This window comes from Synchiropus splendidus, chromosome 7 (assembly GCF_027744825.2).
Source record: "Synchiropus splendidus isolate RoL2022-P1 chromosome 7, RoL_Sspl_1.0, whole genome shotgun sequence".
NCBI lineage: Eukaryota > Metazoa > Chordata > Actinopteri > Syngnathiformes > Callionymidae > Synchiropus > Synchiropus splendidus.
Genome location: NC_071340.1, coordinates 5,740,762 through 5,762,814, shown reverse-complemented (window position 1 = coordinate 5,762,814; position 22,053 = coordinate 5,740,762). Strand labels below are relative to the sequence as shown.

The 22,053-nt window shown below is 43.2% G+C and overlaps 3 protein-coding genes across 4 annotated transcripts; all 3 read left to right on the top strand.

The window, feature by feature from the left end:
- The first annotated feature begins 4,412 nt into the window (after positions 1–4,412).
- On the top strand, positions 4,413–6,564 carry areg (amphiregulin). The gene is made up of 5 exons (XM_053871082.1): positions 4,413–4,498; positions 4,723–4,893; positions 5,101–5,323; positions 5,558–5,725; positions 6,471–6,564. Exons 1-5 carry the CDS (start codon positions 4,462–4,464, stop codon positions 6,562–6,564), a joined length of 693 nt encoding a protein of 230 aa, XP_053727057.1. The 5' UTR covers positions 4,413–4,461.
- A 5,984-nt stretch (positions 6,565–12,548) lies between these two features.
- Positions 12,549–16,248, top strand: LOC128762653 (oocyte zinc finger protein XlCOF6.1-like). 2 transcript variants are annotated; one of them, XM_053871064.1, is made up of 2 exons: positions 12,549–12,771; positions 14,763–16,248. In XM_053871064.1, the coding sequence occupies exons 1-2, from the start codon at positions 12,753–12,755 to the stop codon at positions 16,184–16,186; spliced, it is 1,443 nt and encodes a 480-aa protein (XP_053727039.1). In that variant the 5' UTR covers positions 12,549–12,752; the 3' UTR covers positions 16,187–16,248. The 2 variants fall into 2 exon arrangements, with proteins under 2 accessions (XP_053727039.1, XP_053727040.1); XM_053871065.1 differs by lacking the exon at positions 12,549–12,771 and adding an exon at positions 13,828–14,665.
- Positions 16,249–17,341: 1,093 nt separating this feature from the next.
- On the top strand, positions 17,342–21,463 carry LOC128762651 (gastrula zinc finger protein XlCGF26.1-like). Its single transcript, XM_053871060.1, has 2 exons — positions 17,342–17,575; positions 18,504–21,463. The coding sequence occupies exons 1-2, from the start codon at positions 17,557–17,559 to the stop codon at positions 19,925–19,927; spliced, it is 1,443 nt and encodes a 480-aa protein (XP_053727035.1). The 5' UTR covers positions 17,342–17,556; the 3' UTR covers positions 19,928–21,463.
- Positions 21,464–22,053: the final 590 nt, after the last annotated feature.

Sequence of the window (22,053 nt, the reverse complement as noted above, 5' to 3'; positions counted from 1 at the left end):
ACATTTTTACTGAATAAAAATGAAACAATAAAGAACTTGTATTTTTTTATTTACTTTGCTCATGTAATGGGAGAAATGCGTGTGTCCATCCGAACATTCTAACATCCATCCATCATGTGTACATTCAATCCATTCACTTAAAACTACCTGTTTATTTATCTTTCTACATCCATCCATTCTGCCCACCAATCCACCCCATCCAGTGTATTAGCAACAGCCTATCAATTGGTCAACGGCCTTTCAATCCATCTGCCCAGACCTCTGCCGACCCACCCACCTTTGTGTAGAGTAGACATATAGTCCACTTATATATAAGATATTTAAAAAAAAATCATCAAACCACCCATTTGTTTTTTCATCTCTCTCCGCCCATCTCTTGACTACTATCTACCAATTCGTCATTGATCCTTCAATCCATCCTTCTATCCATTCATTTAGCTATGCGTTCATTCATTCATGTGTCCATCAGCCATCCAACCATCTGTCCATCTATCCATCCGTCCATCCTCGGTAGGGTGGTTGGACATTGGCTTGGTCAGTCAACCTGTGACAAAATCTGTGGTATGGTACACAGGCTTGGACTCTCAGACCATTTGGTCTCCACCACCGTGCTACATGGAAGTCAGTGAACATGTGGTGCACATAAATGCTCTTCTGGCTATCCTTGAGTCCCGGGTTGCCCTCGTAGAACAGCTACATAAAGACTTTTAAACTATTAAAGATTGTCTGGGGTTCTGTCTCAAAGGTATTGAAATACTCGCAACAGAATGCGGCACCTTATATAAAACATAAAATCCTTATGAATCAGACACAGTGTTGGAACTGTGAGCACGTTCCAAGCGTGACAATCAGGTATTTCTGAAATCCCTCACTCACCCTCCTCCTGACAGAGAAGAAATTCATGTCAGAGAATTTAAAACTCTCTGCTGACCCAGTGAAAAACATCACCTTTTCACAGAGTACTTCTGAGAATGTTCAAGAAGCACAGCAAACATTTGCATCCCATCATTGCCAAGTTTAGACATTACAAACCTTGGGAACTGGTGAAAAAGTGAGGGTTCCAGCCAAGAGGAACACATTATGGAATATGGAATGACCCATACCCTTGCCAAACCCAAACCCAGGTAGACAATACCCGGAGAGGCAGAGAAGAGATGTCATCGTGGTGGATATACTGGATGTTGATGGAGAAGTTTTCCACGACTGTGAGCTGACCCCGTGATTATTGTGATGACTCAGACATCAGCTAAGCATAAAATCATAATGCATAATGAATGAGCACAGACATCTCACACCACCGTGTATTTTGTCTGTTTTTTTTTTTTTTTACTGTCCAGTATTAGATTAGATTAGACATCCATGCCCCTCTCTCACACACACATTATGCACACATTTAGATCTACTGCCGAACTGACTTGGCTAAGTTTACAAACTGACACGTTTGAGGCATAAATCATACAGTTCGAAAATCATCCAACTGAATTGAAGACAGATTTTGTTCTGAAACTGGAAACTCCAAATTACAACTCCAGTCCTTGAGGTACTGCAAACTTATCTGAGCTCCCATTCATCAGACACACAATAAATGTGTGAAAAACCTATATATTCACACACACAACACCATCGCTAGATTACACCAGATGGGCCTTGGAATCAGGAGGCTCACTAGATTCACACCATCACAGGGTCTGTACCAACACTCCGACTGGGACTCACAACCAATATTTCCCACGTACTAGACTATAAGATTCCTTGTCATCCCATAAACTTCCTACTGGGTGTCCAGGAAAGCACTGTCCGCCCTTGTAACGTGTCTAAATACAGCCAACAAAACAACAGTCCTGAACTTTAGGACACAAGGACAGAATCAATGCCTCAGTCTGCTGCTAGACCATATACCTAGTGAGAAATGATCTTCCTCCTTGAAATAATGACCACGCTGACTTTGAGATCACATGGACTCCTGTCGTGGGAGGAAACTGGAGAAAACCCACTGACACGCAGGGAGAACAGGCAAACTCCTATAGCAAATAACAAAGAACAAAATGAAACATTCAGCCTTTGTGGTTGTGGGAGAAGCTGCTCCAACCTGATGATATAATCCAGAGTGTGGCTGTTGACATCCAGTTCTGCTCAGTAAACCCTGGCCTCTGTCATTAAAGCCTAAACGACGCCAGTGATCCGTGTAAACGGGGGATTCTGGCCTCTGTGTTTGTCCTCGATGCTAATGGTGACGCTAATGACTGGTAAACATTAACTCCGCCGCTTCTAGAGTTCTTTAAAGAAATGAAGTATAAGTGGAAAGACGAGGAAAGAATCTGCTGCTTTTCCTGAAGCGGATCATTCATGATGAGAACATGATGAGTCAGCAGTGCGCGGCATAGTCAACAGTCCAGTTTCCCAGTGTGCTAAGCATTTGATTTCTAGACTGTTTCTGTGAATGACGGCACCATTTTTCTGAATGCTTTGAGATCATATATTGCAAATATTATCTGTCATATTGCCATAGGAAGATTTATGCTGTGTCGAGGATGCAAAGCTTGACCGAAATCGTACCTTGAAGGCTGGTGACGCACCACGTAGCTTTCTCACTCCAAGTAAGAGGGCTGCCTATAGGTCAACAGATCCAGAGGCATTGGTCCTCCATATATATTCCCTTTTCTTTTTCCAAACCTTGACTTTAACCTCAATTTAAAATAAAAAAAAATGCTTTGTAATGTCATTTTACACATTTTTGAGTGTTTTTAATCTATTGATATTAAGATTCATACGCATATTTTCATTCATAATTGTGAGGTGTTTATTATCTGCATTTTTTAACCAAATGCCAAATTCAAACTTTGTGGTGTTTTCCTGGTTTCTTAGCTACGTCGGTCTGAATAGTCAGGTGCGTTGGGCCTTAATCCTGACGTGCAGTAACTGCAGCTTTATCCAAACAGATACCAAACTTTCAGTGTCCACGTGGGCGGCTGTATTGGATTGTGTCACACCGTTCACGTGCCGCATCACACGTCTTCTGTCACCGTCACCACGACCAGGTGCTTCCACTCACGTCTGAGGAATGAGGCCGAAGGAATCCTCGTCATTTTCGTGTCGGGATTCCACTCGAGGAGCAGTGAGAGAGGAATCTCACTCAGACACAACAAGTCTTCACCCACGCTCAGGTGGAATCCCCACCCAAGGTCAAGGAATACAAATTACTGTTGTCAATGGTGATGCATGAAGTTTGTAATGCATACATTGACAACACTGCTGTCAAGTTATTTTTAACCACAGGCAGATGACAGGCAATTTTCCCTGGTATTACAATTATCATGTGTTTTGTATTAGCTTTTTTTAGTATTTTTCGTCTTTCTTTTTTAATTATATTGATTTTTTTTTTCATTAAATAGGAGATTAAGATAATTATATGTGTTTCTTTGCCAATGCAGCCAAATAAGTCATATCATCTAAACTTGGTGATTTTGAAATGTTTTCTCCACAAAGGTCATAACTTATTAACCCATTTCAAAGTCACAGTTTTAGTTTTTTTTCAATCAAATCATTAATTTTACCAGTTTGTCTACTGAGAACTCTTAAGATTTCTTTTGTCATGTGTGTTACACATGATATTTGATTCTGAAATTGTGTTCATTGCATCCTGTCACGTCTGTATTTTGGCAGCAGACTGCATCTTTATGTCAAAATAACAAGGTCAGGTAATATGGCTGGGTTGTGGACAGATTAACCCCAAAGTAAAGGGGTTTCTGTGAAACGTCAACGGCTGGTTTTGAGTGGGAAGCGATTTAGTCTGCACTTACCAACATTCTGAAAATAACCTGGCTTTTTCCGAATGCATGTCTGGAATACTGCAAACCTGTTTTTGTCAGTTAGTGAGGCGGGGTGGCCTCACCCAGACTCTCCCTCCACGACCCCCACAGGAGTGAAGTCATGGCCCCTGTCTGGCACGATTCCCTCTCCCACTCCTTCATGTCCATCTGACTAACTGGTGTGCAACTCGTATTGATGCGTTCCAAAATTGTGACCAAATTATTGGCTTGGTATTTACAATCATCTCACATAGCGTCTTTAAGACCACTCGAGTCTTGCGAGTGATATTATCTGCCGCGTGATGGATGGGTTTCACTTGGCAACATGATTCAATGTGTTAACTTTTGACCAGAGGAGAACGGAAGCAACAACAATTAAAGGTGGGTGTTGGTGTGTTAATGCTGGTGAAACACGAGTCAGAATACATGAAACTGATTATTCCAGGATGTTGGACATGAGCTGCAAAATAAGACGCCCCGGGCTGATTAATCGTTAGAAACACACACACACACACACACACACCCTCTGTGCGTATGTGTATAAAAGCTGCACCCTGCCACAGTGGAGGTTAGGAGTGCAAAGATCTGTGGGCAGGTGACACACTGTGATCAGAGCGGAAGACCGACACACACACACGTCTCTTGTCAGGATATGAACACCTTCATCTTCTCCTCTCTCCTTTGCTTTGGTAAGTCTCCACATTTTGTTTGACTTTTGACTCAACAGACGGAAAATGACTGATGACAGAAGATGGTCTCAGCTTCTCTGCTGTAGATCTAAATGTGGACTGGCTAAACCTGTTTACACAATACAATTCCATTGATTCTGAGCAAATGAGTCAGTGTATTTATTTATTCATATCAAAGTGCATCAGCACATCATGTCTCAACTCATGGCTCTGTCCTGTCGCAGCGGTCAGCGGCGTCTTCTGTGCTCAGGGGTCCAAGACCAACTCTACTAGTGAGCTCAGCGTGGGCACCGGGGTTTGGGGCTCTGCTGGGGGCCTCCAGACTCACCCGAGGGACGACCATGAGCTGGGGGGAGACGATGAACTCTCTGGAGGATCCAGCATCAACACCTTTGGTGCGTATTAACCGTCCAACTCAAAACAGAATCTAGTGAGAATTAAGAGTTGAAAACATTTGTTCACAATGAAAGACAATGCAGTTATAGACTGTGACAGCTCCAAAAGCTGGTGTCCCTCTTCTGCTGCCAGCTAAACTTGTGTAGATGACTAAAGTGCTGGGATGTGTAGTGAGCTTCTCTGCTGTATTCCCATCATGATGGTAGATTTCCACGGAAGCAAGGATGACAAGAAGAGGAGAAAGGGCAAAGGCAAGAAGAAGAACAAGCACAAGATCAGAACCACGACGGCCCTCAGACCTGCTCGGACCATCTCCACCCACGTGTCCACTCTGATGACCACTGAGGACCCCTGCACCTCCACTCACCTGGGCTACTGCATCCACGGCTACTGCCAGAGGATAGAGGGGCTGCAGGAACCTGTCTGCATGTGAGTGTGCCGTCGCTTTTGCCATTAGACAATATTCATCAACAATAGAGAACTTTTTCATGTTTTAGTTTGTCTTTAAGCCTCCCCCGTATCTCACCCAAAGCCACGAGTGGATGAGAATGAATTCTAAAAATATATTTTGCAGAGAAAAGTTTCTGTCAAACCATATTCTCACATTACCTTTCAAAATGGCAGCTATTTTGCAATATTCATGCGACACTATCTTGTGCTTAGCTGCATGAAGGGCTATGACGGCGAACGCTGCGGGATCCAGACCCTGGAGGTGAACAAACCCGCTGAAGAGGGGAAGGACAGCGAGCTGCTCCAGAGCGTGTTGGTGGTCATCGCTGTGGTTCTGTCCGTCCTCAGCTGCATCGCCATCTTGCTCATGGCCTGCACTCAGTAAGTGTGTCATCATCATGCATCATCATCTTCATCATCACACAGATCGAGATAGTCGAAAAGTCGAAACTAGTCTAATGGAATTGATGGGATACCCTTGACAAAAATGGTGGTCTGGAGAAAAATAAAGTAAAAACCTATTGAAACAAAACGAAGGAAGGAAAATGATGAATGAATTGGTTTCATTATTTATGAATAAAAAAAAAAAGAATCAGTAGCTAACTATAAATGACTTCCTGGTTGCAGGTGAGAGGCATGTCCTTCTTGTGTGCCAGCCAGTGAATCAATAAGTGAAATAAAATTTTTTTCAATTCGTATCAGATATAGCAAATGATTTAAATCATTTTCTTAAAGAAATAATTCTGTCTGTGGTCATTTTTGAAAATGACCACGTCCTTAGTGTGGTATTCAGTCCTCATAGAGTTGACATGAATTTATCATTATGAAACATGAAAAAAGAAAAAAAAAAAACATCCTGAAAAGGGTTCAGGTTTGTCTGTGTGTCTTAACCATTCACCTCACCTGCTGCCAGATGCTAGCACTCCCAAACACACCTTCACATGCCAACTCACTTGTCTTCTTACTTCAATTGTTGCGTCAGTTCTTGCAATCGTGTCACCACTTCTTATCAGGGTGACTCAGTTGTCATTTTATAGACTTGACCTGAGAGAGAATTTTAAGTTCAACAGGGTTGCCGCGGTGTGTTTGCGGCCCCAGCAGTAAAACAAGTGCGGTGCCTTTTCAGTTACAGGTCTCATAAACACTTCTTGGCGTCCTACCTTGGAACCGCGGCAGAGCAGGAGAAGCTGCAGAAGCCCCTTGCCAACCTGGCAGTCTGAGGGGTCGCTGACAGGTCAGACTGAATGTTCTTCATCTCAAACACACTGCAACGTTTCCAGAGAGAAAGAATGTGCGTAAAATAAAGTCAGTTCAAGTAGGACTGTTGTCGCTATTGATCACATCTTTGACTGGAGGTGGGCAAAGTGTGGACTGGGTGCCACATGCAATCTTTTGCCTTTATTTATGTGGCCCTCATGAGGTCAGCACAAAACTACAAATGAAGCTGTACATTAAAAATGCATTCAGGATATTGTTTTTCTAAAAATACTCCAGTATATGTGATTATATCATCTATATTTAAATACATTTGTGAACACATCATGTGATTTCATGCTGTAATACTTTTTTCTACTAAGTCCTTTTTTTTATACTGTTAAAATAACTCATTCAAGTTACAGTCAATACTCTTTTTCATCTATCTTTTGACTTGGCAGTCCCCAATGTCAGTGGAAATGAATAATGTTTTACATGGTACAATTCATTGTCTACTACCGGCTTGATGCCTATTGGCTTGCTAGAACAGAAATATCACTGACAGCATTTCTGATTTTACAAGATTCATATTCTGTTTTCTTCAAGCGAGTCATGCCCATCCTCTACAAATTTGACCCCCACGCGGACTCACTTAGATTTTATATGTCTCAGAATTTGACTGACGCTCGTACTCTGGACACAAGAACGCCTTCATCAGCTGTAGGACATGGCTTTGAATACAATTTAGAATTTAGGTTAAATTGAACAACTGTTTTGCTCAATCCAGAATCCCTAAGTTTGAGTCATGCATGTCGTGAGGAGAGAATTAGTTGCTCATGAAACTGGGTTTTGGTAACTTCACGTGAGAGCTAAGCCAAACAGGAAACCAGCGACCGCACGCAAGTTGTAGTGATTGATCGCTCATGGTTGAATCATAATGAGAGGAATCCCCACGACAGGGATTATCAGAGATTATCAGAGGGAGTCTCTGCCACATACCAGCGTAAAGACAAACCACAGCGGCGTGTGGTTCACGTCCAAACAATAACAAAGATGACACACTGACTGCACACGTGTCACTTGTGCCACCTGTGCTTAAAATCAAATCATTTTTAATTTCCTTGTTTTTAAACTTTCACCACAAAGACGTGAAATTTACCTGCTATTTATTTTCAAAGGTATGTGCAGTATTAAAGGAGAAAACGGCAAAAGGAAAATGACAGTAAAATATTTTTCTCACTCACTTCAGGTGGCAGATCGGGCGGCGAGACAGAAACCGATGAAGCAGCTGAACAAGACTTCTTCTTTACTACTGTTAGATTTTAACTTATTTCATGTGTCTATTTATTGCCACAGACAGTATGAGCGTCTAATGTTGGATCTTCTGTGTGAATGTGAGACATTCCGATACAGATGTTGTGTAGTTTTGCTTTTATTTATTGCACTGCTGTTGTCATAGGTCAGAGAAGAGTCTGTAAATAAAAAGAAATGCAACCCTGTGCCTGAGTTCTCACTGTTGTTTATGACACTGAAACCTGTCGCTGACTGCAGATTCCAGCGAGGCAGTAAAAGTCCCTCATCAATAAACATCAAACATGGATATTGTACTCTGGAAATGGTGCTCAGGTAAACTGTGAGTTGACGTTGGAAGCTTTGTGACTGATGGGCGGCGGCCTGTCTGTGTGCAACTATTCAGAGAATGCGCAAGGACAGCAACGTCAGATGGACAGAAAATAATTAGAGGCTTCGCGGCACAAGGGTTAAGAATAGACAGCAGAGATTAGACCTGTCAAACTTAACATGAAGTTATTAAAAACGACCCTCAAAATATTATGGTTTGTGCACGTCCTCACCCATGGATATTACCCTGTCAACTAGTGATACATAGTCTCAGTAATTATTGTATCCAACAACTGTAATTACATGTGTATTGAATCAGGATGAGAACTTATGTTCCAGGCCAAACCAGTTTGTAACACCAGTGTGAGTCAAGTTATCTTCCTGCTTAGCAGTTATGTCACTCAACTCTGTTGGGATTCTGTAAGACATTTCCTGTCTATCATCTCCAGTCAAAGGCTCTTACACAGGTATGTGAATCAGTGATTGGCCAGGTGCCGAGATATTTTTTTTTATCAGGATCAGGTTCCTGGGCTTTCAGACATTGAGAAGATACTCAACGTAGCACAACCGTTGTGGATTGGACAAAGCCAGGACGCACTGGAGAGACTGTCTCTCAGTTGGCGTGAGCAGTTGTGTCATTGGCCAGCTGACTTTTGCTCTGCACAGCCCGAATGGTTCTTCATTTCTTTGCAGCAAATAACTTTCCCAAAGAAACTTGCTACAACTGAGGTTGAAACCATTTCTGACGAGAAAAAGGCTCCACCTTCTTTATTTAGGGGAGGATGAGATACTCCGATCATCTTAGAAGAACATGCCAGACCAGGACAAAGAGCCACTTGTATCAACGTTCTGGGCGGGATGCAAAATTAAAATGAAATAAAATGAGTGTTTAATTGGTTTGTAAGTGAACAGGTCAGGGTTGTTTATGACAACAGTTTGTAAATGGTGTTCCGTTGTCATGTCACTGGAGTAAATTCTAGTTTAGTCTTCTGGATCATGATTATTCCATCGAACACTGCTTTAAATATGTGTGTGTTGGCGTCGTGTCAGAAGTGTGAGAGAGAGAAGGAAGGTAAGGCAAGAGAGCACGTGGACGAAGCCAGCCAGAACCCTCACAGAGTGAGAGGGCCGTCGCCACTGCTGTGGCAGCTGACTGCAGTCATGTGACATCATTCATTAGCTGGACAAAATGAAGAGGGTGTGGCCCTCGGGTGGGCCAGAGAGTGTGCCCATGGCAACAGGGGCAACAAAGTTAGCTGCTCAGTTCTGGCAATCATCTACCTATACCTCAAATAAACCACCTGTGGGGATGTCTCAGGTGCGGCATTTTTATTCTTCTCCAAGTCTCTTTTCAGTGTCTGAGTTACCACAGCGCCACCAAGTGGTCCACTTCTTGACATTAATAGTCTATTGTTCTGTGTTGTTTTGTTCTCCTGTTTTAAGATTTATGTAATTGGGGTTTGGTTATTGTCTATTATTGTTTAAAATGAAACGTATGTAATTTCAAAGTTACAACAACTTGGCAAGTTGGCATAATGACTGCCTCGCTCAAAACGCGGAGTATGAACTGTGCTCTTGAGTTACCTGATCACAAAGGCATTTAAGACAATAAAGCAGCCAAAACCAACCCATTGTTAATAAAAAATAAAACTGACTCCCATGTCACTGTTGTGAGGCGTTATTGGTGCAGTTTAACACATAAGCAAGTGTAATGGTGAAACCACGAGACGCCACTGACTCTGAATGAGCGGCTGTCACTGGGTGCATTGGACATGACCCAGGCGATAGCAGCACATGCAGCAGGACACACGCATCTGACGGTGTAGCCGACACCAGGGTTCACAGGGACACTGTCATTTGTCCTCATGCTACTCGTGGAAATCCAAATGTTCTGTTCTACTCATCCAAGGGGAGTTGTTCCAATTGGTGTTTTAGTCCATGGCATAACCACAGTTTCAATGAAGAGACGCTCAGATTCCGACATCGAAGTTGAGATCCAGGAGGGGTCTGACCGCAACTTCAGCAGCTGCTTGGCCAAAAACACACTCCTTCATCTTTGAATACAATATTTAGCAAGTACGTAAGCGGCTCTGTTCACAGCTGGCGTACGTCCGGTTATCCCCGGTAGCAAAGCTGATGATTCTTCCACGCAAAAATGCTTCGCTTGACATTGTCATTGTGTTGTATATAGTGTTTTTTGGATTCATTTTGTTTTCTGTTTGCAGAGATTTAGCCAACATCTAGACGATTTTACGTTTTCTTTGCGCAAAAAAACCCCCAAACATCTACACTGCAGCACCAAAAACCCATAACAAATTGAATATAAAATACTGCAATATGTGGACGACAGGAGACATTAAGCCTTGTCACGTCAGACCAACAAAATAATCCAGCGGGTATCAGGACCGCGGCCAAATCCTGACTCGCTTGTGTTCACATCTCGGACTTCTGAGACAAAAGAGCGTTGTCTCAAGACAGAACCCCTAAAGCTCTTACTGCGCTGTTCGACTATGTGTATTCTGAGCCAGCATCTTTCACTATTCCTACGGTTCAGCTGTGATGAGACCGGTAGTGGAAGCGGGTTGCACCAGCGCAAGATCCGTTAGGCAAGATCCCCATCCCCCCCGTGGAGTGTGCTCCACCATTTGCGGCCCCCTTCCTGGATTCCCTGTTGTCATCAGTACGTGCACATACAGAGCGTTGACTTGTGGATTTATTGTTGGACCTGAGCCTCCCTCTTGTGGATTAATCGTGAACTGCTCGCTATGTTGCTTTCGTTTTTTAAGACGCTTGCTCTCGGACATTAAAATACAGGTTTTTTTTTTTAATTATTGTAGTATTATTACTTGCGTTAGAGAACAATGAGGGCACGTGGTCTCTTGATTCAGTACAAACTTTAACCTCCTTTAACCATTGTGAGTGTCACATTTTTATTGGTCCGGAACAAACTTACGCGATGCATGGTTCCTACTTATGAGGTCTCCTTCGCCAATGGGACTGAAAGATAGGATTAGAACAATAAGGATGTAGAACCTTCCACGTGTGCCATGCCTCTTTCAATCTTTACCAGTCACTATACAACAATAACAATTCCTCATATGGGATAAACTTATATCAAGATATATTTGGGACCTAGACCTAGAACGAGGGTGGTTTGCACTCCCAAATTTAAAGGAGTATTACTATGCAGCACAATTACGTCCTGTCTTATAAGGGTGCAACAATTATGTGGCCAGATGGAAAGATATTGAATCAGTTAAAACAGGAGTTACCATTCAAACACTACTCAGAAAAAGGAACCATTTCAGTTCCACAGTGCTTTGGAGGAAAGCTTGACAACTATGTTCACATTTCACGTATGGGCATCTACAATTGAAAAACAATATAAAGGTAAAAAAAAAACAAAAAAAAAAAAAAAACCTAGGGCTCCTGAAATGGATCACATTTGATAAGAACTTTGAGCCTAACACACCATATAATACATTCAAACAATGGATGTATATAGGGGTTGCTGTGTTCCATAAAATAACCATGAATGGGATTATTATATCACTACAAAATTTAAAGAATAAACTTCAATTAAGTAATCATCATTTCTTCGGATATTTACAAATGAGTTTATTATGATAAAAAAAATTAAGACAAACACTGAAGAAATTCACTCGATAGTAAAATCTACAATACATCATTACAATCTAATAATATGACCAAAGCAATATCAGTATTATACTTACATCTAATGGCATTCAAAAATGAGAGAACAATATATGTTAAAAACAAACAGTCGAAAGAACTAGGTGAAGAGATAACTGATGAAATGTGGAAAACAATGTGGAAAACTCAGCTGACAACTAGTCAATACCACGGATGGAGAGAACTTTCAAGGTAGAATCAAATGCGATAATTCATTATTCCTCAGATTGAAAGTAAACAGTGTAAACTAAATCAAGCATGTTGGTGGGTGGAAAGAAGTCTATGACTAGAAAATGGCTCCAACCAGCTGCACCGGACATAGGACAATGGACTGACATTGTTGAACATTTGTTAATAACTCACATTGAAGTTGAAAATAAAAGAACTACAACTGACCTCAGCTGGGAGGATCCCCACTGTGGGACTAATAAATGCCATCTAATACAAATCTAAAAATGGTTGACATATAAAAAACACAGACTTAAAAGGGGCAGGAGTGAGCACTTCAGGACCTGAATGAGGTTTATGTCGACCGTGGTGCGGTGCTTGAGTCACTATATGTTGTTGGATTAAAAAAAAAAAAAAGTATATCAGATAAAAATATCCAATTTCTAAATCTACTCTATTTTGAGTAAAAAAAACAACTTCCGGTTCCAGTCCGGAAACTTCCGGCGGACCACATCAGGCGGTGACACCCACTCCTCCATTTTCTCATAGCAGACAACCTGAGCTGCTCTGCTCTCTGCCCGTGGACCCTCCCGTGGATGCACATCTTCAGAATTTGAATGAAACTCTTCGGGTGGCGGCTGATATCTGCTCTCGACGATCAGCGGCTGCGACGTTTCAGGACGTGTTGCTCGGTTTTACACGAGGGACGCAGCAAGCGAAAATCCTGCCGGAGATGGAGACCGAAAGAGCCGGTACACACTTTCATACTAGAACTACACGCGTTTGTGTTCACGCAAAGCAGGTGCGATGAGTTTGTTCAGACTTTTGTGGCGCACGCACTGAGGCGAATGGAAGATGCGTCGATTATCACATTTCTGACAGGACTCGTTTATTAGCTGGAATGAGATCAAACAGTTTTTTTCGGGCTCCTTGCCGCATCCAAAGAGCGAATGAAACCTCCGTACTTTAACAATGTGCAATAATGTCTTAAACTCCAAGTGGTGTTAAAATCAGACGCAGATTATAAGTAGAAGCAATAATGGCAATGACGTGATAATAAAGGTGAAGGTACATGACTGACCAACCACTGACAGGCAAAGCGGGAGAGGTCATAAGTTGGCCACTAATTGGTATGCTGTGTTAAAAAAGACAAAAAGAACTGACAAAGACAAAATGTCGTCATTAGTGTCAAGAACAAACAATGGGATCAAATGCGGTCTGGCACACGTTGCTGGAGCCCAGGTGTTCTTGTAGACCAGTCATTAGAGGTTAATCGGCTCCAGCCGTGTGCCAAAGGAACAGAGGGGAAAAAACCAAAACCAGGATTTGGAGCCTGGAAGCGGAGCCATAACAATTAGTTATTGTTCTGTATTTGCAGTCTACACTTCCGGTCAAATGTTTGGACGCACCGGATTTCATGACTGTTTTCAATGCAGATTCTCACCGAAGGCAACAATACTATGGATGAATACATGTAGAATTATGTAGTGAACGAAAAAGTGTGCTCAAAACGTGTTTTACATTTTAGATTCTTCTGTTGCCAATGGTTTAGGCTTCAATGTGTCATGGCTCCGCTTCCAGGCTCCGAGTCCTGGTTTTGCTTCTCTCCCTCTGTTCCTTTGGCACACGGCTGGAGCCGATTACCCCCTGATTACTGTCTTCAAGAACACCTGGGCTCCAGTAATGTGTGCCAGATCGTTGTCTTTGTTTCCTGCCACTTCTCCTAGTCCTGTGTGTTTCCACGTTCCCTGTGATGATTCCTGTGATTTTGGACTCCTCTCGTTCCCCTGTGGTAACTCCTGGTTCTCGTGTCACTCCCTCTCTGTTCAGCTTTTTGTTTCGTGTGCAGCTAGCTCGTTTAACTCCTGGTTCTCGTGTCTCTCCCTGTGTTCGGCTCCTCTTGTTCTGCGTGCTAGCTAGCTCGTTTAACTCCTGGTTCTCGTGTCTCTCCCTGTGTTCGGCTTCTACGGTTCTCGTGTCTCTCCCTGTGTTCGGCTTTTTTTTGTTCTGTTTGCTAGCTCCTGTGGTAACTCCTGGTTCTCGTGTCTCTCGTTCTGTGAGCTAGCTTATTTTGGATTTGTCTGTTTAACTGTGGTTCCTGAGTTGGTGTTTTTGGTTTCTTGCTGTTTGCCGTGTGTTTCTTGGTTTCTTTTGTAGTTTATTCTCGGTTTCATTTGTGATTTAAGTTCATTTAACTCCCGGTTCGGTGACACTTTCTGTTTTGACTTTTTACTCATGTTTGTGCACTTCTGTTAGTTTCGTTACTGTTTTTACACTCTGCGTTTGCTCTGTTTCTTCCCGGTTCGGTGACGCTTTCTGTTCTATTTTAGTTTGTTTAATTATTAAATATTATTTATAATTCCCTCCTGTGCCTATAACCACTTGCACTTGGGTCCTACAACACGTCTCCTATACGTGGCTTTAGCTCCCTCGTCCCTTCGTACTCGTGACACAATGGCTGGTGTTGAGTCGTCCTGAGGGGAGAGTACATTTCCATGTTCTGTTATACGAGCTGGACACTGACTGCTTAACATGGCATCAATGTGTTGTTTCTTCAGTGTTGTCCAATGAAAAGGTCAGATTCAATATTTTAAGATGTGAGGGGTATACTCACGTTTGTGAGATTCTCTAGCTGCAATGTAGAAGGTAATGCTGAATGACAAGGTGTCCACAAGCCATTGGCAGTGTCTGCCAGAGAAGTGACCTGCAACAGCTCATGATTGTTGTGTTTGTGTCCCTGCAGATACCCAGCGGCTGCTGGTGGTGAAAGAGGTTTCTACCAAGGCTCACGTGCGTGCCAGCACCTGTCAAAACCAGAGGAAACATGAGCCTCCTCTTATCAAAGAAGAGAAGAATGACGAATTTAAGGAGGAACAAACAGAGGACGAATCAAGTATCTCATTCGCTCCTGTTGATGTGAACGGAGAGGAGGTGCCCCCAACCAGCAGCTTGACTGAACACATGAAAATAGAAGGATCAGAAACAGCTACCTGCTTGGATGCACTTCTCCACCCTGACAAGCAGGGGTCGCTCTCTTCCGACTCTGACACAGACGACAGTGAAGACTGGAAAGAAAGCAGCAACACTCAGCCAGGGTCGAACTCTGTGATGAATGTCAAAGTACATGTGAATGAGAAGAAGGATGACCCTGATCATAAATCACTGATCTGCTCTGGATGTGGGATGTCTTGTTCATCAAAGTATGAAATGACTAGACATTTATTAGCATGCTGGGGAGGACCTTTGACTTGTTCGATTTGTGGCAATTGCTTTGAAACAACAGAGAATCTGAAGGCTCACATGAAGAATCACACTGATGAAAAACCCTTCAGCTGTTCTCAGTGTGGTAACTGTTTTACACGACGCATCCACCTTACTGACCATATGAGAAGTCACACAGGAGAAAAACCTTTCCGCTGCACAGAGTGTGGTAAATGCTTTGGGCATAACAGCCATCTGAGCAAACACAAGAAAATTCATACAGGTGAAAAGCCTTTTAGCTGCACACAGTGTGGTAAACGTTTTACACGGAGGAGGAGTGTAACGACACACATGAGGATTCACACCGGAGAAAAGCCTTTCTTCTGCTCTCAGTGTGATATGTCTTTTATGCAAAGCTGCCAACTGAGGCAACACATGAAGAGTCATACAGGTGAAAAGTCTTACGTCTGTTCTCTTTGTGGTAGGTGTTTTACTCAGAATGGCCACCTCAGAGACCACATGAGAATTCACACAGGCGAAACACCTTTCAGCTGCTCTCAGTGTGGCAAGTCTTTTAAACAGCGCAGTCATCTGAGGTCACACATCAAGAGCCACACAGGAGAGAAGCCTTTCAGCTGCTCTCAGTGTGAGAAGTCTTTTTTTCAGAAATGGGCCCTTGAGAAACACATGAAACGTCACATCGATGAAAAACCTTACTCCTGCTCCCAGTGTAACATGTGTTTTACATATCGGCGAAGCCTGCAGGCACACATGAAGATTCATGCTGAAGTTAAACCCTTTAACTGTCCTGAATGTGATAAGGGTTTTATGCTGCAATGTTACTTGAAAGCACACATGAGAGTGCATACTGGCGAAAAACCATTCAGCTGTTCTCATTGTGGTGAACATTTTAAGTGGCGCGGCCAACGCAACACACACGAAAAGTCTCACTTGAAGCCGAGTTAAGCAAGCAACTTATTTTCATAATTATGTATCTTTTTTTAATTCAAGATTGAGAAAATACAATATTGCACCAAATATAAACTTGTGTTTGTCTCTTTGGTTGATAATGTGTGTCTACCCATTTTTTCTTGAGCAGGTTTCCTGTTATTCCCAATGGATGATATTGATCGTCATTAAGAGTTTGTCTGGGTACTTCCAGTGAGCTCAAGGGTCAGCAAGAAGGTTGCAGGTTCGATTCCCGGGTCAGACTGATGGTCTTTCTACATGAAGGTTTCATGTTTTCCTTGTGTGTGCGGGGTTCTCTCCGGGTCCTCCAGTTTTCTCCACTGCCCAAAGACATGCTCACTAGGTTAATTGAACACTAACACCCTATGTGTGTGAACTGCCATGGACTGGCGACCTGTCCAGGGTGTATTCCTGCCTCTCGTCCAGTGACTAGCACAGTGACAGGCTCCAGCACTCCCCGCAACCCTGAAGAGGACTAAGCAGCGGTTAACTGAAGCTGGACGGATGTACAACTATATGTCTTTATTTAATTTTTGGTTTCCTGAAACAATTGATACACCGGAGACTGTCGAACCTGCGAAGAGACTACCGGGGGGGGGCACTGATGATTCTCGCAACTGGAAAACAGACGGGTCATTGGGGACGTCCTCCAACTCTTATTCTGGAAGGAGTCTGTTGCTGACCATTGGTCCGGATGGGTGCCCCCCTGATGTGGCGGTGTTCTCAGAGAAGTCAGGTGTTGCTGCGACCTGGTCCACACATCTACTCAAATCATCTGTGAAGGTGATTTGATCTGACCCTGCTCTGCCGGTTGATGCAGGCCACTGCAATAGTTCTGTGGGATTTGACCAAAACGTGAAGCTGCTGCAGATATTGAGTGAAGTGGAGGAGAACAATGAAGATCGCCTTGAGCACCAGCCAGTTGTTATGCTGAAAGGGCTTTACATCTAAACGAAATCTATAATATCACATAAAAACATATAATTACATGTTAAATATAGACTAGTTTAACAATGATACAAAAAAATCCCATATTTGCACGATATAACCGTGTGAGCATACGCTGACCAGTAAGTACAATTCGTAGGACTTGCGCATGCGTGTTACTAACATCCGGTTCCAGTCCGGAAACTTCCGGCGGACCACATCAGGCGGTGACACCCACTCCTCCATTTTCTCATAGCAGACAACCTGAGCTGCTCTGCTCTCTGCCCGTGGACCCCCCCGTCGATACACATCTTCAGAGTTTGAATGAAACTCTTCGGGTGGCGGCTGATATCTGCTCTCGACGACCAGCTCCTGCGACGTTTTAGGACGTGTTGCTCGGTTTTACACGAGGGACGCAGCAAGCGAAAATCCTGCCGGAGATGGAGACCGAAAGAGCCGGTACACACTTTCATACTAGAACTACACGCGTTTGTGTTCACGCAAAGCAGGTGCGATGAGTTTGTTCAGACTTTTGTGGCGCACGCACTGAGGCGAATGGAAGATGCGTCGATTATCACATTTCTGACAGGACTCGTTTATTAGCTGGAATGAGATCAAACAGTTTTTTTCGGGCTCCTTACCGCATCCAAAGAGCGAATGAAACCTCCGTACTTTAACAATGTGCAATAATGTCTTAAACTCCAAGTGGTGTTAAAATCAGACGCAGATTATAAGTAGAAGCAATAATGGCAATGACGTGATAATAAAGGTGAAGGTACATGACTGACCAACCACTGACAGGCAAAGCGGGAGAGGTCATAAGTTGGCCACTAACTGGTATGCTGTGTTAAAAAAGACAAAAAAAACTGACACAAAGTCAAAATGTCGTCATTAGTTATTGTTCTGTATTTGCAGTCTACACTTCCGGTCAAATGTTTGGACGCACCGGATTTCATGACTGTTTTCAATGCAGATTCTCACCGAAGGCAACAATACTATGGATGAATACATGTAGAATTATGTAGTGAATGAAAAAGTGTGCTCAAAACGTGTTTTCCATTTTAGATTCTTCTGTTGCCAATGGTTTAGGCTTCAATGGCTGGTGTTGAGTCGTCCTGAGGGGAGAGTACATTTCCATGTTCTGTTATACGAGCTGGACACTGACCGCTTAACATGGCATCAATGTGTCGTTTCTTCAGTGTTGTCCAATGAAAAGGTCAGATTCAATATTTTAAGATGTGAGGGGTATACTCACGTTTGTGAGATTCTCTATCTGCAATGTAGATGGTAATGCTGAATGACAAAGTGTCCACAAGCCATTGCCAGTGTCTGCCAGAGAAGTGACCTGCAACAGCTCATGATGATTGTTGTGTTTGTGTCCCTGCAGATGCCCAGCGGCTGCTGGTGGTGAAAGAGGTTTCTACCAAGGCTCACGTGCGTGCCAGCACCTGTCAAAACCAGAGGAAACATGAGCCTCCTCTTATCAAAGAAGAGAAGAATGACGAATTTAAGGAGGAACAAACAGAGGACGATTCAAGTATCTCATTCACTCCTGTTGATGTGAACGGAGAGGAGGTGCCCCCAACCAGCAGCTTGACTGAACACATGAAAATAGAAGGATCAGAAACAGCTACCTGCTTGGATGCACTTCTCCACCCTGACAAGCAGGGGTCGCTCTCTTCCGACTCTGACACAGACGACAGTGAAGACTGGAAAGAAAGCAGCAACACTCAGCCAGGGTCGAACTCTGTGAGGAATGTCAAAGTACATGTGAATGAGAAGAGGGATGACCCTGATCACAAATCACTGATCTGCTCTGGATGTGGGAGAAAATGTTCTTCAAAGTATGAAATGACTAGACATTTATTAGCATGCTGTGGAGGACCTTTGACTTGTTCGATTTGTGGCAAATGCTTTGAAACAACAGAGAATCTGAAGGCTCACATGAAGAATCACTCTGATGAAAAACCCTTCAGCTGTTCTCAGTGTGGTAACTGTTTTACACGGCGCATCCACCTTACTCACCATATGAGAAGTCACACAGGAGAAAAACCTTTTCGCTGCCCAGAGTGTGGTAAATGCTTTGGGCAAAGCAGCCATCTGAGCAAACACAAGAAAATTCATACAGGTGAAAAGCCTTTTAGCTGCACACAGTGTGGTAAATGTTTTACCCGGAGGAGGAGTGTAACGACACACATGAGGATGCACACTGGAGAAAAGCCTTTCTTCTGCTCTCAGTGTGATATGTCTTTTAGGCAGAGCTACCAACTGAAGCAACACATGAAGAGTCATACAGGTGAAAAGTCCTACGTCTGTTCTCTTTGTGGTGGGTGTTTTACTCAGAATGGCCACCTCAGAGACCACATGAGAATTCACACAGGTGAAACACCTTTCAGCTGCTCTCAGTGTGGCAAGTCTTTTAAACAGCGCAGTCATCTGAGGTCACACATCAAACGCCACACAGGAGAGAAGCCTTTCAGCTGCTCTCAGTGTGAGAAGTCTTTTTTTCAGAAATGGGCCCTTGAGAAACACATGAAACGTCACATCGATGAAAAACCTTACTGCTGCTCCCAGTGTAACATGTGTTTTACATATCGGCGAAGCCTGCAGGCACACATGAAGATTCATGCTGAAGTTAAACCATTTATCTGTCCTGAATGTGATAAGGGTTTTATGCTGCAATGTTACTTGAAAGCACACATGAGAGTGCATACTGGCGAAAAACCATTCAGCTGTTCTCATTGTGGTGAACATTTTAAGTGGCGCATCCAGCGCAGCACACACGAAAAGTCTCACTTGAAGCCGAGTTAAGCAAGCATCTTTTATGAATATGAGAAAATACAGTATTGCACCAAATATAAACTTGTGTTTGACTCTTTGGTTGATAATGTGTGTCTACCAATTTTTTCTTGAGCAGGTTTCCTGTTATTCCCAATGGATGATATTGATCGTCATTAAGAGTTTGTCTGGGTACTTCCAGTGAGCTCAAGGTGCAGCAAGAGCTATGGGAAGCCAATGCAGACTCTTCCAAAACTGGAAGTCTCCCTGGTCTTCCCAGCTGGATCCAGCAGGCCCATGGTGAAAGCTGTAGCAATGTGACATCAAGGACCGAGCGGGAACCCCCGGCCGCCAGGTGCTCAAAATGGGAGAAGATGAGCCTAACCTGATAGTGAGACCAGCAGAACCCCCCAGGAAAGTTGTTCATTGACTGGGATCTGGACACTCTCGGACGGATTTACTCTGAACCCCTGCATTGTGCTCCACAACCAGTTTGGTGTGCACTCCTGAATCCTGTTCAGGCCTGGTTGTCCAAGTACAATCCAGGGGTGTCCAGTCAGTGAGTGCCAACTGCAGAAAAATAAGCAAGGAGTTGGCCCATATTGAAAGATGAATTCTGTGTACTTATACTCCACAGTACTGTGAAGAACATTGCATTCAGTGGGAGCAGTGATGCTGTTGTTTGGAATGAAGGATGGCTGAACAGCCATTCAGTCAGTCTACAGGAGGTGGGTGTCTGTTCTGGGCACACATATTCACTGTTGTAAAGTATTAACAAAGTCAAAGAAACATCTGGATCACAGAAGACAGCTCCATCAATCTCTTGGCATCTCCGTTGCCATTGGCTGCCTTGTTTTCACGTGGAAGGAATAGACAGACAGAATCCAACTACGGCAACAATATTCAAATACAATGTATAACCTGAAATCAATTGTTGAAATAATAGGGTGAAAAAGAAATGACCATTTTCTGGGTTCCTTTATGCAATTACATGCGCCTTTTATTGCGCTCCCTGTTTGTTTGTTGCAACAACTGTTCTTCATGTGTTGACATCACAGTGATCTATGATCACGTAGCACCCATAAGCAGCACAGAAGTCACCTGGCATCTTTTTGTAGTTGTGTCAGTGTTTAAAGTTTAAAAGTCAAATGAAAAGAATGTAATTGGTCATTCGTTAGATCCCAAAACCTCTAAACTGTAAAAGTGACCGTTACATTGTTCTCGAAGACCTCAGAATGGAGGAGCTTCATAGATGTCACTGGTGGGACTTATTACAGTGTAACGCCGAAAACAGGATGCTGTGGATCCCTCCGTCAGGGTCACTCATGAAGTTACAATGTTCATTGAAAGTAACTGTAATCAGTATTATTAGTGATCATATTACACTTAACACAAATATACTGCGTATGATTACAATATGAATTATTACAAGAAATGATCAACTGCATATTTATACGTAGTGTTTGATGACATGATGATATATGGAATGGTAATGTAATATGCACGCACGTATGTTAATGATAATCCACATTATGTAATGCTTAATAAATGTTAAAAACATTGCAGATTTTCAAATATTTTATCTTACTGGTGTGTTAACTTAGATGATTCTACAACTTCAAGGGCACTCAATGTCTGGTGGTTGAGAGAAGAGGCACAGTTGGGTTGTGTTGAAATATTCCATGTACTACTCGGCGTGTTTGCTTACTCGTGAGAATAACTACCAAGAATCCAACAAGTTGTATCCCAGAAATGTATTCCCTGACAGATGGGTCCAATACATAAGCAGAATTCTGGGTCAGCAGCTACGCCTGACTTGACCTTCGCAGTAGTCTGGTAGAGCGACAAAGAAACTATCTGCGGTCTTGACCCCTTGATACACAAAAGTTCAGCACGTGGGGCTCCGTCCTCGTCTGATTGGTCCTCAGCTGTTGACGCCAGTGCCGGTCGCTGCCTCTCTTGTAACCATGGCAACGATCACAAGGCACGCTCCCCTCCTCTGGACCCAGGTGGCTCTTATCAGGACCAGCTCTGGAGAAGATGGTACTTTCCAGCCTCCTCCGTCTGACCTTGGACCCTCAAATGAGTTACAATGTCTGCTCGGGCCTCCAGTGTGCTTCACTCCCGTCTTTGTACTCCACCTATAACTTTTCTCTTTC